The following is a 17,284-nucleotide window of genomic DNA, read 5'->3' as shown; positions in this document are numbered from 1 at the left end:
TTTCAAGGTTAAGCACTGCCAAGTCTGCCAAGTCGCGATTGATGTTAAACCTTATCTTCTCTGTCATTCATGCGATTCACATACGATTCCCATACTCCGACAGTCCATTGTTCCTTCGCCGTCAGGCAGAAGAACCTGGAAGATTGGGGGACCTGGCTCCTTGCTTAAATGATTATTTTTGTATTAAAGCTGGAGCTGCTCGAAATTCCTTTGCGTTTGGCATTAGCACTGAGAAAAAATAGCTGATTTAAAGGCTAAAGTAAGGAAGTGTTTGGAATAACGTTAACATTACTCACGAAAGTCGGCTTATTATATTATCTTAAATTTTACCTTATACGCTTAAAACACTTGTCCCAAATTTATTTACAATCTTAAGACTATTTTTCGAGTGCACAATATCCCAAAGTGTGCGGTAAGCATTTATTGTGTAGGAAAACAGTTTTCATTGTGTATAACAATTGATTTCGATTTCAACTGTGGATGTGCCTTCTTCGCCTTTGAATGGCAACTGAGAAACGAGTATGTGAAAATGGAAATAGAATGAAATACTCGCCCCATCGTCTGGGATGTGCCACTACTCATCTGGAGTCTGCATTTTGCGAGGCGCTTCATTTACTTTATATCCTTTGTCTGCTCCTTATGTGCACATGGCAACAATTTGAATGAGCTGGTGTTGTCTTCTTTGAGGGAGCTCTATTGGGGTGGCTGCATTTTTATGGTTCCATGTCAAATGTATCTGACTGTTCTATTATTTATTGTATGGCTACTTGATGAACATTTTGCCGAAAACGTTTTATGGGCTCATGTCTTCCGATTCGGAGTAGGCCTCCATTCTCCTTCCTTCTCCAGTGGACTATCAATCATTCTGGCGTGCACTGGAAATAATAACCGAGCTACAACTAATAAAATCTACAATATATGTATGCTTGTTTTGAAATAAACAGCCGTCTGATGTTTGATCTCGAAGGAATCCTTTCAAATTCCATTGGCTTATTGTAGCATACTTTTCTGCGCCCTTGTAAGTATTGTAGTTGCACATGTATATATATATATATATATATATATATAGTGTACATTTTTTTCCAGGTGCGACATTTCGCCGACATTTATGAAGTGTACTAGCCTTCGGTCTTGACCAAATCCACATCTCACAACCTGTTGGTCCATCGTTTATTGTACACTGGCTGCTCAGAATGGCGGAACTAATGTGCCGCCATATCTGAATTATTATTACAAAGCTTTGGGTTTGGGGCGTGACTTCTATAATGAGTCCCACATAAAGTGCTAAAAATGGCTGTGCGTAAATTGTGTATGATTTATATATGTACGTAGGTTTGGCCGGCGATTTTGACGAGGGACGCCATGTCATTTCGTTTTGTAATTTATAACCAAAACATAACCGAGAAAGTGAAATCGATTTGCGATCCGACAGTCTAGGCGTTGTGAGAAATGGCTTTAAAGCTTTAGTCCTGTGTGACCGACCATATTATGCACTTGCTGTCCTGCCGATTGCCGTCTGGGCTATCAAAACAATGACCAATGTCTGGTCGTAAGTTGGTTGGGCGTTTTTTGCCCTTAATATGAACCCAACAACAATCCTTATAGTGCATAATTAAACTTTGCAAGGATTTAGAGTCAGACAGCGGGACATACCTCGGGACCGCCGTGTTTTTTGTTTTTTTGACACTCTACCCGGGTGAGTCTAAATTTTAGGCTCTCTACTTTCTCTTTCGTTCTTCTTATAATCTAAAACAACATTTATTATAAACTGGATTTTAAATGATTAGGATTTTTGCTATAAAGGTTGAAGGACAAGCCATGACTAGAATTTTACTCAAATTGACGGAATTGATAGCATTTTTGAGTTTATACACATATAATATATATTATAGCTTCTGTAAATGTGCCGTGTAAAGTGTGAGACTTCTGGCGATAATTTAGTTGTTTGGCTTCGCCACTGCTCACTGAATTATTGATGCCCCTTAAAACGCATTCCTATCCTGAGAGTCCTGGACTTCTGGCTCCGTGCTGAATTTCAAATGGCAACGCATTCCTGCGACGCTTGTTTTGTGCCTCGTTGGTTATCCAATCGACATCGGTCGTCGTCCTGGAGTACTTCCAGACCAATTTGCTGGATCCCTCATCTGGCATTGTGTCCTGTTTACTCACGCGCCGTTCTAATAATCCAATTTTCACGTGTTGACTTACGTGTTGTGACACTTGAGTTTGGCCCTTGGGGAAATGTACTCTGTTGCTGAACTGATATAGTAAATGTTGTCATGCAGTCTTGCAATGTTTCTTTAAGATTTTAAATCCTTTGTCTGTACAAATCAATTTTCGATCGAACTATTGGAAACCAAATATTCTCTGACATATTCTTTCCAAGTTATAATAATGGGTACGTTCTAATGGGTACAGCTATTGCTTAATCCAGAAATATATTATTAATATATTTTTTCGATTTCACTCTCATTAAACCCGATGGCTAATTAGAAAGGGTTTTTTTCATTAGGTTTTTGATTATTCCGTCTACCTGAATTTCAAGAAAAGCTGTTTATTTTAACATTTTTGATTGTGGTTTTTCATGGAAAAACTGAATAGGAACTACAAAATTGTTCAGAAATTATTGGGGAAGCCACTCTGTCAATTAAATAAGTAAAAGCGCACTAAAGCGTTATTGAATTCGTTTCAATTCAAAACTAATTTGACCAGTATCAATTCGTATCAATATTTGATAGTATCAATAACATAAATGAAGTAGCTATAATAATTATTTGTTTGCGAGGATTCTAGGATAATCTTATAATTTTGTTCCAGAATGTTATTTCCATGCGGGTGATACCACCACTCGCCTCTCTATTTAAGATTATTGAAAATGTATCTGTCTGAAAAACCTATCATTTTTTTTTTTTTTTTTTTTTTTATTTAATTTTTATTATTTATTGAATCTTCTCTTTGTGTTAAGAGACTAACAATAAGTGTTCAAATCTTAATCTAACTTAATTAACTTTCACTTAGTGATAGTTTTTTTTTTTCATTAATGCCCTAATAAGTTTATTGCTGGGCTGGGAGGTCGTTGCGGTGCAGCCGGCTTTGACTGCATACTCGGATTAGTTTTCTTGCGAGGGGATTTGTATGGGTGGTCAGCTTTTCGTTATACTTCGTTTTTTTTCTCAGCTATTACTTCGATTACTAATTTGATTTTTAGGTCTCTGTGTATGTTTTCGTTCCGAAGGTACCACGGCGCTCCAGTGATAATTCTCAGAATTCTTGACTGTGCTCGCTGAATAATGTCTATGTTACTTCTGGATGCGTTGCCCCACAGCTCGGAGCCATAAGTCCAGATAGGTTTTAAGACGGAGTTGTATAGAAGAGCTTTGAACTCCAGACTAAGTGGAGAGCGAGCATTTATGAGCCAGTGGAGGTTCCTTGCTTTAAGTTTAAGATGTTTCGATTTGGCTTCTATATGTTTGCGCCAAGTGAGCCGCCTGTCCAGATGAACACCCAGATATGTTACCTCGTCGGCTTGTGGAATGCATATGTTATTCAAGACCAGTGGTGGGCATGTTTGTTTGTTTAAGGTAAAGGTAACCTGCTTGCATTTTTGAACATTTATTGAAATTCTCCAGTCGGCAAGCCATCGTTCTACAGATGATAAGTGTCGGGATAGGAGTGCCGTGGCTTTTATTGGGCATTTGGAGCGACTGAGTATCGCGGTATCATCAGCGAACGTGGAGGTTGTTAGATTGTAGTCTATGGGGAAATCCGCCGTATACAGGGTGTATAAGATTGGATCCAGTACACTGCCTTGCGGCACTCCAGCTTCGATTGCGCAATCGCGTGAAGTGCTTGTATCGCATCTTATTGCAAACACTCTGTTATATAGGTATGACTTCAGTAGCTTATGTGTGTTTTGGGGCAACAGCTTGATTATTTTAAACAAAAGTCCATCGAGCCACACTCTGTCAAATGCCTGCGCGACGTCTAGAAAAATGGCTGTGCAGTATTCTCGATGTTCAAAAGCAGTACGAATTTCTGACGTGATTCGGTTGACCTGTTCGATGGTTCCATGTTTTTCTCTAAAGCCAAATTGATGTGTTGGAAGTGTGTTGTTTATTCTAAGATGAGGGCTAATCCGAAGGAGTAGCATTTTTTCAAACAGCTTTGAAAGACATGTTAGTAAGCTTATCGGTCTATATGATGATGGCTGCGTTTTATCTTTTCCTGGCTTTGGAATCATTACTATGGTCGACTTTTTCCATTTTTGAGGGAAGTATCCAAGCTTATCGATTGCGTTGAACAACAGGCAGATGTGAAGAATAGCACACTTTGGGAGTTCAATGAGCATTCTTGGAGTTATTAGGTCGTAGCCAGGCGATTTTCTTGGGTTCAGTTGCTCTTTGATAACCTTTGCTAGTTCACATGGTCGGAATTCAAAGGGTTCTTGAGGATCTAGATTGGCTGCTATTAAAGGAGGGAGAATAAATGTGTTGGTAGAGGGATTTGGTCGGAATACATTTTGTAAATGGTCAGCGAAAGCACAGGCTCTTTCTTCATCACTTCGAAACCAGGTGCCAGAGGGACTTCGTAGTGGCATAATTGGCGCTATTGGAGTCTTTAGGTTTCTGTGAGCTCTCCAAAGAGGGTACTTAGTGCTGGTGGGAGAGAGTTGCTCGATATATGAACGTTGGCTGTTTTTTTCCTCTTGTTTGAGAGCATTGGTAAGCCTGCGTGTGGGTATCTTAAGCATGTGCTTTGTAATTGGTGATCTATTAGACTGCCAATCCCTTCGTAGGCGTCGTTTATCTAATACCAGCCGCTCTATCATTTTTAAAACAGATTATACCGTATACACCTATACCTAATAAAACTTTATGACCGCGCAGCTGCTGTTGTACTCAATTATTAGCACAACTTGAATGCTCATAAAATATATGACGGATTAGGTAAAAGGAAAATCCACAAGTAGATTTGTAACACCAAAGGATATATGTACCTTCACAGTCTACCTGTTACCCTGTAGTACTAGTTTGTATATAAGCCAGGTGGACGAAGATAAGGATATCACTCAGCAACTGAATCTTGCCATAGATACATCTCAGTGCTTCCGGAGCAAACTGAAAGAGTAATCATCTATTTGTGCCTGAAATTGGTAAATCGTCCAACAAAGCTATATCCACCTTTAGTTTTCGAATCCAAAGTTTCCATATCTCAATCATGTTCGACGAGCCCATAATCTCCAGCTTCGTTTTTACCAACGAGGAGACCACGCAGACATTCCACCACCAGTGGTTTTCCCAGGGCCAGTTACACGAATGTGCCACCTGCTACAGCTCCATCGACGCAGATGAGCCGCCCTCCCAGCATTGGCTGCGGGGAGGAGAAGCATCACAGGGCTTGCATCTTACCAAGCAACAGCAGGCCGTTATGGATATTATCGAGGCCCGCCAGATCGAGACTTTCTTCTTCTGCGACGAGAGTTCCAAGGACAAGCTGGAACACTTCATGGGCGAGACCTGTGCGAGGGGAATCCCCGAGCTTCTCCGCTGGATGTTCCAGAACAACACCGTGGCCGTGGAGTTCAATCTGGCCTGCTACGTGAACGCCATGGACCAGGTGTTGATCTTTCAGAGCGGCTCGCTGAGGGCGGACCACCACTACGACGTAGACGAATCCGTGGGCGTGGTCTACGAGATGCTTATGCAGAGGATTGAAAACTACCTCAACTGCAGCAGCGAGTACGGCATGGCAGAGTGCAGCATCACCAGATTGAAAGTACAGGTGAAGAGGATTAGGGTGGAGGCGGACGGTCAGTCAGCGGACTCGTCCGTCTTCGCCCTACCCCTGCAGCTTCAGGAGGAGGAGGGCCTGACCGCCACTACCGGCTGCTCCACCAGCGAGGCAGAGCTTGCCAGTCTGCGCTCCGCCTACCTGAAGCACTTCCGCGAGTGCAACGGCTACTTCCCGCCCAACATGCGCGTCAATCTCTACGGACTGCAGCAGTGCAAGACCACCAAGGAGCTGTATGTGGTGCCCTATCATATCAGCGAAACCCTCCAGCAGCTGCCCAACAAGAACTTCCTCATCCTGAACAATATCATGGGCCAATTCCAGCGGCTCCACGAGCTCTCCACCCCCGTCAATTCCATCGAAAGGGATCAGACCAGCTCGCCGCTAAAGGACCTCCACTGCCGGAGGTGTCGCACCCAGTTCTCGCGACGCAGCAAACTGCACATCCACCAGAAGCTGCGCTGTGGCCAGGACTTCTCCGTGGACAGCATGCACGCGGACATCGTGGAGATCTACGAGCAGTGCCTGCCCATCTCGAGAAGCGTCTTCCAGCACGCCTGCTACGGCATCACCAAGCCCAAGACCATGATGCGGAAGGGTCAGTTTGTGCCCATCGAGTGCGACTGGCGCAGCGAGAGCTCCGTGAAGGTGCAGCACGGCCCGTGTGTCGTCATCAGCAACGCCCAGCACAATAGTCCTTGTAAATTTTATTAAATAAACGATAACTTTTAAGCTGAAACTTAATTCTTTCTTTTAACCAGGGGGTAAATCAATGTAAGGGTAGTGGCGGTTGCAATAATAGCTAATAACTTTTAATAATAGGTGAAAATTTTTAGGAATTTTATACGTTTTATTGCAAAGCCAAACGTTTAAGACAATATTTATTATTAATTGTGAGCACCTCTCGCCACTGTCGTTGGCAGACATCCAGACATCTCCGCGACAGGAGTACGTGACCGAGTACGGGACCGACTGCAAAAATATTAACCACTGTTGTTAACCAGATTAAATAAAATACTAACATTTGTAACTAACATGCTTGTACCTATATTTGTAGCCCCAACTATATGTGTGCGAATGCAACAGGCTGATTTATTAATGAGCGCAGGATTTTGGCTTTCTCAGGGCAGATAGCCAACAGTTTTAATATGTATGCTACGTCTGATTTACCACCCTTATATTAAATCAATAATTTAATATTCCCTGCCGTCGATTTCACCAAACTTGACGCCTTTCTTCTCTGAGTTCTTCCACTCGATAATTTATAAGACCTTTATAAGTCCTGTAGATCTACGATCGTCGATCGATTTAATGCTATAAACGGTCTCAATTTTAAGCCAATCTGTGTACTTTCTTTGAATAGCTTCAGATTTCTATTGCAAGCAGTCCATTTTTGCGACAATCTGTAGCACAAGTTTTTGCAATGTTTCTTAATCTGTCCTCATTATCATCAAATACTAAATAAAGCGATTGAGATTTTATATACATGTATGTATATCCAGTATTGTCTTCTCTCTTGCACGTTTACTCGCAGCAGATCACCAAATAAATATTTCCGCATTTGAGAACCTGAAGTTGCGACCTAAAAACGTTAATTATGAACAAGAATTGAATTACCAACAACACAGTATATAGTATATTATAGTGAAGTTAGGTGAAGTTCCTTACTTGACTAAAACCTTATTTATTTCGTTAGTCCGTCCGATTCTCGACGGATCACCTGTTTGGAGTCCACAATACGCAGTCCACTCGGACAGCATTGAATCGGTCCAAAAAAATTCTTACTTTTTGCCTTGCGGCGCCTAAATTGGGATGCAAACCGTATATTACCTCCTTATTCTAGTATACTACTTTTAATTAATTTACCGCCCCTAGCTAAACGTAGAACTATGCTTGGAACAGTCTTTATTTGTAAGCTTATTCGTGGGGATGTTGAGAGTCCCGACTTGATTAGTCGGCTTATTTTCTCGGTTACAAGTAGATTCACTAGAAACTATATACCCCTTATCTTAAATCATTGTAGATCTAACTATGAGTTGCATGACCCTTACAGAGTTTTATATTCTGACTATAATAGACTTTATCTTATTCTGTATCTGTAATCTTGACTCTCTGCCGCTCTTAAAGCAATCGATTTTACCTTTTTTATTACATAATTAGATCCTACTAACAGTAATATTTAATATAGTAATTTTACATTTTATTCATTTCCTCGTTCCTGTTCTCTTTTTTATATCGCGTCTATATCTTCTCGCGAATCGAGCCGTACGATACACGGCAGCGCCCCTCGGTCGGTTGGACGGGAGGTGTAGCCGTGGGACCCGAATTAAAAAAAAAAAAAAAGTTCATGTTTAAGTCTCTAGTTAAACATTAATTATTGTTTCAGCTAATACTCCTAAAAGTGCAATTTACAACACTCAACTACAGGGAAAGACACAAGAAATTCAACAATTCAAAATCACAAACACATAGTACAAGCCAGTTCTTTCGATCCCTATCACTTGTTTAATAAAAACATGTATCTTAACCGTGCTGGATTTTTTTAAATTTCTGGTACGCAACACTAAAGTCTTATCTACTACTAACCTAAGGGCGTAATCAAAACTTTGTATTACGGACTTTTGAAATAGGGCTTTTTGACCACAAAAAGGTACTATTAAGCCTATATTGCAGTGCCACGAAACAACAATATTGACAAAGACAATGGCATAAAGCATGCAGATGCTGTGATGCATGCGACTCACTGTGGGTCCCGACAGTCGCGTCCACGAGAATAGCTATTTAGAATAAAATGTATCTACATTTTGATACCCATAGTCCCGTAGTCGGTCCCATTGTCTGACCCGCAGTCGGTAAAATATAAATATTATGTAGGTGCTTAAAAGTTATCGTTTATTTAATAAAATTTAAAAGGACTATTGTGCTGGGCGTTGCTGATGACGACACACGGGCCGTGCTGCACCTTCACGGAGCTCTCGCTGCGCCAGTCGCACTCGATGGGCACAAACTGACCCTTCCGCATCATGGTCTTGGGCTTGGTGATGCCGTAGCAGGCGTGCTGGAAGACGCTTCTCGAGATGGGCAGGCACTGCTCGTAGATCTCCACGATGTCCGCGTGCATGCTGTCCACGGAGAAGTCCTGGCCACAGCGCAGCTTCTGGTGGATGTGCAGTTTGCTGCGTCGCGAGAACTGGGTGCGACACCTCCGGCAGTGGAGGTCCTTTAGCGGCGAGCTGGTCTGATCCCTTTCGATGGAATTGACGGGGGTGGAGAGCTCGTGGAGCCGCTGGAATTGGCCCATGATATTGTTCAGGATGAGGAAGTTCTTGTTGGGCAGCTGCTGGAGGGTTTCGCTGATATGATAGGGCACCACATACAGCTCCTTGGTGGTCTTGCACTGCTGCAGTCCGTAGAGATTGACGCGCATGTTGGGCGGGAAGTTGCCGTTGCACTCGCGGAAGTGCTTCAGGTAGGCGGAGCGCAGACTGGCAAGCTCTGCCTCGCTGGTGGAGCAGCCGGTAGTGGCGGTCAGGCCCTCCTCCTCCTGAAGCTGCAGGGGTAGGGCGAAGACGGACGAGTCCGCTGACTGACCGTCCGCCTCCACCCTAATCCTCTTCACCTGTACTTTCAATCTGGTGATGCTGCACTCTGCCATGCCGTACTCGCTGCTGCAGTTGAGGTAGTTTTCGATCCTCTGCATAAGCATCTCGTAGACCACGCCCACGGATTCGTCTACGTCGTAGTGGTGGTCCACCCTCAGCGAGCCGCTCTGAAAGATCAACACCTGGTCCATGGCGTTCACGTAGCAGGCCAAATTGAACTCCACGGCCACGGTGTTGTTCTGGAACATCCAGCGGAGAAGCTCGGGGATTCCCCTCGCACAGGTCTCGCCCATGAAGTGTTCCAGCTTGTCCTTGGAACTCTCGTCGCAGAAAAAGAAAGTCTCGATCTGGCGGGCCTCGATAATATCCATAACGGCCTGCTGTTGCTTGGTAAGATGCAAGCCCTGTGATGCTTCTCCTCCCCGCAGCCAATGCTGGGAGGGCGGCTCATCTGCGTCGATGGAGCTGTAGCAGGTGGCACATTCGTGTAACTGGCCCTGGGAAAACCACTGGTGGTGGAATGTCTGCGTGGTCTCTTCGTCGGTAAAAACGAAGCTGGATATGGGCTCGTCGAACATGATTGAGATATGGAAACTTTGGATTCGAAAACTGAAGGTGGATATAGCTCTGAAGCACTGAGATGTGTCTATGACAAGGTTCAGTTGCTGACTGATACCCTTCTCTTCGTCGACCTGGCTTATAGGCAAATTGAAGATGGAGGTAACAGGTAGTCTGCGAGTTTACCTGACGCAGGTATATCCCTTGGTAGATAACATCTGCTTAAGGATTTACCTAATATATTTATGGTTCTTTAAGAACTTTTATGAAGTTTATAGAGTGATTAGGGAATTTCATATTTTTTCGTTATTGCAGCAACATTTCAAAACCAGGCAATTCCAGGTGCGATTCCTTCAAATCTCATAATACAAGCTGAGTTCATTAAAGCCATTTATGGCAGTGACATATGCTGCAAATGCTGTAATTATTAGCTACTTACAAAGAAATATAGAGCCCAGTCCTATTGCCCTAGAAATATACGAATAAGAATATGTCAAACTTACCCATTTTAAACAACCAACATAGGTCAAGCTTCGTGCCTTTCAATTTAGTTCTCTCTATATATGCATTTGTCCCTATTCATTAATTTTAACTAGTTAAAGCTGCTTCTAAAAAAAAAGCCCATTCAACTCACTAAAGTGACCAAAGGCAAAAAGATCAACCAACAGACAGAGAGAGAGAGAGTAAACAAACGGCGCCACCACCGCGTGCAATTTGCAGCAGTCAAACGCAGGGCGCACCGTACGGTGGAGCCTCCCACTGCCACCGTTTTGAGCCATGGCATCGTGGCCGTTGTCTCCGCTGTAAAACCAAGTGCACAATGGCCAGTGGAGAAAGAGGACACTGGACAATGGCCACCTCGTGGCAAGTGACGCGACAATGGCGACGGCGATGTCCTGGATCTACAGGATCTGGACTCTGGAGCCAGTTGCACTGCAGTCGCTTAATTTCCGTTTCCGCTTTTCACGCTTCATTGTCCGCCTTGGCTTAGGTTTTGGTTTCGGTTTCGGGTGTGGTTTTCACCTCCCAGAGTTTTCCGCACTCAGTGCTATTTAAAGCCGCCTCCCAGTGAAATATGCTTGCAAATTAAGAATGGCAATTAGAAGGTGCTTCAAGTGGACAGTGGACAATAATTATTTAACCGAGTTTTACTTTCTCCCTGGTCGTTTATCTAGCTTTCATTGCTCTGAATTTGTAATGCATATATAGAGTTATATTAATGACTGATAATCATGGAAACCTCTGTTTTATTTCAATCAACAGAGAATAATGTCAATGGAAGCTAAAATTTTGAATGCCAATTGTATTACAAATAAATACTATGAATTCTTCAGATCTCTTTTTTAGTTAATGTAGTTATTTTGCTCAAATATCACTGAGTAAATGGCAATTAGTTTTCTTTGAAACTAATTTGTTTTTAATGCTCTTCTACTACTGGATTGCATTTAATGAAAATTGGACTCCAGGGAATTCAGAAAACAACAATTTTAAGGTTAAAAGACCAAAATATAAAGTTTACGGGGTCCAATTATAATTTTGAATTTTCGAAAATTATGCTATTAAAGTACCAGGAAATACAGAAAACAAATGTTTGGGTTAAAAATTCGAAAAAGGAAATGCTATAGAATCGAACAACAAATTACATACTTCCATAAATAATAATAATTCGTTTTTATGTGTTGATTTCTTTCATTATACACTAGTTTTTGGAGTTAAAAAAAGGTGTACTTTTGTCAAAAGGTTTTCTTTTGGATTTTGAAACTTCCAAGAGCACCCTATAAATCACTTTTGTACTTTGTTGCGCATTGTCAGCTTTTCAGCTTTTATTTGCTTTCCTATTTTTCTATTTGTGTGTTTATTTTTTTGCAGCTTGGGCATTTGGCTGGCATGTAAACAGTGCACTGTAGTGCCACACAGCAGTCAGGAAAAAAACTTAATTAAGTCTGATGCAGAACGAAGGGCTGCTCCCGGGGCTGAGTTGGTGGCCAAAATGCAGTGAGGCTGGAGGAAGTATGGCAAAATGGATTGCCACTGGTAAATAAAAATGGCCGCAAAGTTGCAACCGGAGTGGTGACTTCAACTGACACCGATGCCATCGCAGTGGGACAGAAACACATCCGCATCCATCAGGTTAGCATTCAAAATCAAATCAAAGACCGACTGTAAAAATGTTGTTTGCCCTGCAGAGTGTGAAACCGAAAGCGAAATGCCAGTCGAGCAATCAACCGGACACCCGGATGCACATCGGATAAATGACGGAGTCCGCATACATATACTCGTCTGTGCATCTATTCCGTATACATATATCGACCCGGACTCACGCCATGCGTATCCGGGTCATACAAATTTCAACCTGCAGCCTGGCCAGTGCATCCCCATGCCTTTATACTCGCTTCTCGTCCAGTGAAAGCCTTCTGGGCACGCTGCTTAAAAGCTCAGACGAGGGTCGTCTAATGGATGTGCCAGGACACCTGCCGGGGCTCGAGTTTGAGGTCCTGGCGACTCGACAAATCCTGCAAAATTGAGCTGGATGAAATCTGTGCATTCCGTGTGCCTTCCTGCTTCTCCTCCTCCGCCATCTCCATGGCAGTGTGTTGACATTTTTCGAGATTTACTCATCTTTTTTATCTTGCCCTGCTCCGTTTTAGAGCTCACTAAGGACAGGATCCGAATCAAGTGTCCTGCACACATATTGAGCTTTTGATAGCTTGCTTTCTTTGCAACACTTTCACCCATTTTCACAGAAGGAGAGACAAATTCGTGTGGCTATGGCATGAATTTTGCTAATTGAGTTATAAACGAGTCAAATTTCTAGAATATTTGAATTGTGTATTTGCTTTGGTCAGTTTCATTTTAGCTACTTGTTTCGAAACGAAATTTCACCCTAAATGGTTTAGTTTTATTATATAATTTTAAATAAAACGATAACAGAAGCAACCCTTTAATGGTTCAGTATATTATTGTATACTTACTATATTAGTTATTAAGCCATATTTAAAGCGAATAATAGCTAACATTTCTGAACTGCAACACATTTCCTTTGAATTCGACACTAGCTTGTACTTAAAAGATTCATTTCACAGAAATACATCTTTTGCCCAATACCCCACTTTGTAAATTCTACATCTACTGAAACTTGATGAAGGAAAACTTTTATACGATTTTTAAAGGCGGTCTTCTTGGAATTCCAAACTTTGGTTTTCCTTGAACTTGGTACAGAAAAGGATTTTCTATATTTTAAGCAACCCTATTTACTGAAAATTCCGATTCTTAAGCTGGATGTCTCTACATTTTCGAAGTTTTTTTTTTTTAGCAATTTCAAAGTAAGGCATTGATTAAGAGCACTTCAATAGATCTGGAAAAGTAATTATTCTAGCGCTTAACCTCAGTTAAAAGTTCCAATTTTAAGTTGTCCCATTTTTATTTCATATCGTGTTTTTTTAACGAAAACTTTTCCACTTTCATTCAGAGCGGGCCTATAGGGGAAATGCGAGGGCATGAAGTGTGTAACTCGGTTGCAATTTATGTTAAAATCCGCATATTCATGCAGCCAACAAAAAAAAATTACACGAAGCTCACTTCAAGTGTCTGGCTCTGATGAAAATTGCCATAAAAACTTTGGCTGTCTCAATGGCAAAAGTCGTCAACAGCGTCGTCGTCGTCGTTCTTTGGCCTCCTTCGTCCTTTTGGCTACAAATTTCCACAGACGGCGCACAGACGCACAGAGGTGAAGTGGCAAGGGTGGGAGGGTGCGGAATAGGGCTAAATCTGTGGGCGGATCTGGGGATTTGAGGTGTCGACTGGGCCACAATTTGTCAGCAAGTTCTGCTAACAACTAAATTCTACGCTTGGTTTGAGTGCAATTGCATCGCCGCCCCGCTGCATACAAATTATGCAAATTCACCCTCCCTTTTAGCATTTCAGCTCCCTAGCCTTTCACTTTTTAGCTGACTGAGTGCAAGGTCAACATATTTATGCCCTTTCATTCCCCCTGCATCGAGAACAAAGTTGGGGAGCAGAGGCTAAGGCTGAGCCAGCATCGCTCGTTGAGACAGCAATTAAAATGCTTTAGAACCCAGTTGGCTGCCAGTCAAAGATTGAGTCACTCGTACTCATCATCCTTGTTTGACAGCTGCTGGATGTCATTAGATGGATGCGGATACGGATACCGATGAGATGCCACTTCTGGGTTCGCATTCACTACGAAAATGCCGTTCACAACTCTTTGGCGCACTCGAGTGCTTTGTAAGCAAGTCGCGTGGGTGGATTTAAGGGGCATTAGAGTGTGTGTGTGTGCTGGAATGGCAAGTACTCAGTTGAAAAGTGCACCCAACATAGATTCTTTAGAACTCAACTTTAAGATATAAAGATATATGTATTTTAAATTATAAGTATACAAGAAATATTGTTGGATACATTTTGACTGATTGAATCTTAAACTACAACTTCATAAGAACAATACATTTAAATTCGAGTGTTAAGATTAACTCAAAAATTCTTGAATAATCTTCTTTTTATATTTACAAACTAAATAATGAAAATTATGTTCAAATTGCATTTCCGCAGAATTTTAGCCGTGTGTTTAACTTTTCTAAAGGGTGCTATATAGCCAACCCTCGCTATTGAAAAACTATTTGCAACTTCTGCTTGCATCTTATTTTCTGCATAATTTGCTGTCTTTGTATACAAAATGCAATCTGTTGGTGACCTTGTTTTCTCGCCACATGCTTGGCTAATTAATTATGCAACATTTTGGGGGTCAAGTTACTGGTGCAGGGGGTGCTGGGGCATATGGCTAGATGGTATGTGCTGGATATACATATATATTTAATTTATTGCATTTAATTGAAATGCATTTCGTATGAGTTGCTGAGCATCTGCCAGAGTGTTTTCATTGTTTTCTGTTTGTTGCTTAGCTGATAAAGTTGTCTGCACTTATGGTTGGGTGTTTAATTATTTTGCAGATGGTTGTTTTCATGCAAAATCTCTGATGCATTTGCAGAAATTTCATTGCAGTTGAATATCTCTTAAAGCAAAAGCATGGATTCCTTGAACGGTTCTAAGAATCTCTTTGCTATTTGCACAAACTTTTGTTCCAACTTCTTTCTTCGTTCTAGCACCAGCGAATTTTAATCATTAATTTTCAGACAGGTTGAACATCTTGTCTTAGTTTTCCGACCATCTTTTTTGTCTTCATCATCATTTTTAGCTCATTGTAAATCACTTTAGCTGCTCGTTTGAATTTTCTCGCATAAAAACCCCATTGATTACTTTATCTTGAGTTGCTTTTCATTTGCTCGCCGTTTGAGCATCGTAGCTCCTTCATCCGGCTTCCGACTTCCTCTTCTGCGAGCTTTCAGCCCGATGCATTTCTTAATAAATCTTTAATCCTTCTAAGACTCGGCTTCCAATTTACCTGCGCTGCCTTTTTCATTTATCCTACTCTCGTGTCTTTCGCCGTCTTTTTGTGTATTTTATTCGCTCATTAAATTGGAAAATTCGATCAATCGTAAAATTCATTTACGATTTGCACGCTCAGCAGCTGGACAGATGATGGTGAATCAAATTGGAATTGTTTGAATTTAAATTCGATTGATGCTGCTACCTTCAGTATTCGCTGTCATTTGCACCTTTTACGTTACCTTTAACCATTTTTCATTAAGCGCTTTCTGTTTGCTGTAAACATAAAATTTAACGTTACACATTGTATGATATTAAAAATATTGATTTACTTTAGCTCCATAAATGAAAAGCATATTGAAATAAAATATGCTTCGGTAAAAACACAGTTGTGCGCGAATAAAAGTGACATTATAGGAAAAAAAATGTGTAAAATTACTGAATATAACCGTTATGTCATGAATTTTATGAAATGTTTCCTTATATTAAATTGGCACAGTTACACATTTTAAGAGAAGTTAATAATTAAACTAAATATTAGGGGAAGCACGCTTTGCAATAAAATTAAATTACGATTAAACTAAAAGAAATTAAAAATGGTTTTCAATAAATAAATTTTGCTTAGATAATCTTTCGCTAATGTTTTTACAAATCAGATTAAACCATTAATTAGTGAACCTACCCACTTTCACCAGTACTGTGCATCGCAATGTAGTTTCTGCACGTTTTCCGTATCCGCAATCAATTAAATTTTCCCTGGACAAGGCTCGCTTAATTCAGCAGTAAGCCACTTGATGACTTTTGACCAGTCCACAGTCCTGGTAACTGGGTACACTTCGTGACGGGTTGACAGGTGCTTAAACCAACTGTCCAGAATCACCGTCACCCTGACCGTGTCACTAGAATCAAGATAAACTCGCCCACGCAGCCATCTCTCAAAATCAGAGTTCAAATTGCAGAATGCAAATTAAAACGACGACACGTAAATGGCTTAATAATTTTTTCTTTAAGCCAAAAGAGTGGGATTCCTGTGGGCAGTGATGGCGAACTCATTCCTTTTTTGTTGGCTTTAACACAATATTTAAAGTGTGCTTTGAGAGTAGGATTTCCATTTTGTCTGTAACTTGAATGGAAATTAATTATTTCAATGTTCAGATGAAGTCCTTATATAATTGATGATACATTTTTTTTGAGAAGGCATTGCAAATTCATTTTAAAGGTAGCAAAGTTGTCATCACTGTCTGCGGATCCTTGGTGGATGCCGGCCTAGACAAAGGACGAGTTTGCCAACACGGCATTAAACTGAATGGCGGTTTGCTTTTATTTACTTTCTGCGTAATTTCATAATTTATGCATAATAAAATGGGAGTTGAGGGCGCCTGCACAGTTCCACTGTACCGGAAGTTGGCTGCCCCTCGATTCTGTCCCTTCGCCACAAACTTGGCTGCCTGCCATCCAACTGACATTTTTCATAACTGCTGTGGGATTGGGCCGGGCTTACATTTTTCTGGCATTTTTGCCAGCGCCCTCCTTTCTGTCCCGCTTTGCCATTTACTAATTTAACATTTCAGCGTCCAATTAACATTTTAAGCCAAAAAGCTTTGGGGAGTTGCACGCAGAAGAAGAAAAATGCTAGTGGAAAAGCGGGGTGTGTGTGCGTGCCTTTACTAGGGCTGAAAAATTTTGATTATGAAATATTTAAACTTAGCGAATTTATTGAGTTGGGGCCAATTGAAAGCCAACTTGCGGAAGATTGATTAGAGAGGAATTTAATTTCGATAAATATTTCATTGTATGTCCAGAAATTTTTGTTTCGCTTCTATTTTAAAATTGAGCATTGAAAGCACGAATTTATCAAATCAGGTTATATTATTATGCTAACTAATTTCACTCTCCCTTCTAATTGTTTTTGATCTGTTGTACAACTTTTAACT

General features: G+C 41.2%; 2 protein-coding genes and 3 long non-coding RNA genes across 5 annotated transcripts, besides 2 other annotated features; 1 reads left to right on the top strand and 4 right to left on the bottom strand.

Moving 5' to 3' along the window:
• Positions 1 to 399: 399 nt before the first annotated feature.
• Positions 400 to 834, bottom strand: lncRNA:CR45390 (long non-coding RNA:CR45390). Its single transcript, NR_124989.1, has one exon. It is a non-coding gene; the product is annotated as a long non-coding RNA:CR45390 (long non-coding RNA).
• A 1,202-nt stretch (positions 835 to 2,036) lies between these two features.
• On the bottom strand, positions 2,037 to 2,507 carry lncRNA:CR45389 (long non-coding RNA:CR45389). The gene has a single exon (NR_124988.1). It is a non-coding gene; the product is annotated as a long non-coding RNA:CR45389 (long non-coding RNA).
• A 398-nt stretch (positions 2,508 to 2,905) lies between these two features.
• Positions 2,906 to 4,825: a mobile genetic element.
• A 232-nt stretch (positions 4,826 to 5,057) lies between these two features.
• On the top strand, positions 5,058 to 6,526 carry term (terminus). The gene has a single exon (NM_080143.4). It carries the CDS (start codon positions 5,218 to 5,220, stop codon positions 6,502 to 6,504), a length of 1,287 nt encoding a protein of 428 aa, NP_524882.2. The 5' UTR covers positions 5,058 to 5,217; the 3' UTR covers positions 6,505 to 6,526.
• A 925-nt stretch (positions 6,527 to 7,451) lies between these two features.
• Positions 7,452 to 8,126: a mobile genetic element.
• A 537-nt stretch (positions 8,127 to 8,663) lies between these two features.
• On the bottom strand, positions 8,664 to 10,070 carry CG7271 (uncharacterized protein). The gene has a single exon (NM_140784.3). The coding sequence runs from the start codon at positions 9,968 to 9,970 to the stop codon at positions 8,687 to 8,689; it is 1,284 nt and encodes a 427-aa protein (NP_649041.1). The 5' UTR covers positions 9,971 to 10,070; the 3' UTR covers positions 8,664 to 8,686.
• Positions 10,071 to 14,593: 4,523 nt separating this feature from the next.
• On the bottom strand, positions 14,594 to 15,392 carry lncRNA:CR45435 (long non-coding RNA:CR45435). Its single transcript, NR_124987.1, has one exon. It is a non-coding gene; the product is annotated as a long non-coding RNA:CR45435 (long non-coding RNA).
• Between the last annotated feature and the right edge of the window lie 1,892 nt (positions 15,393 to 17,284).

This window comes from Drosophila melanogaster, chromosome 3L, assembly GCF_000001215.4.
Source record: "Drosophila melanogaster chromosome 3L".
Classification (NCBI taxonomy): domain Eukaryota; kingdom Metazoa; phylum Arthropoda; class Insecta; order Diptera; family Drosophilidae; genus Drosophila; species Drosophila melanogaster.
Note: the sequence above shows the minus strand (reverse complement) of the source record. Positions and strands in the feature narration are given on the sequence as shown.

Bases quoted from the DNA above. Each gene is read 5' to 3' on its own strand.
- term (NM_080143.4), top strand. From the start codon at position 5,218: ATGTTCGACGAGCCCATAATCTCCAGCTTCGTTTTTACCAACGAGGAG.
- CG7271 (NM_140784.3), bottom strand. From the start codon at position 9,970: ATGTTCGACGAGCCCATATCCAGCTTCGTTTTTACCGACGAAGAGACC.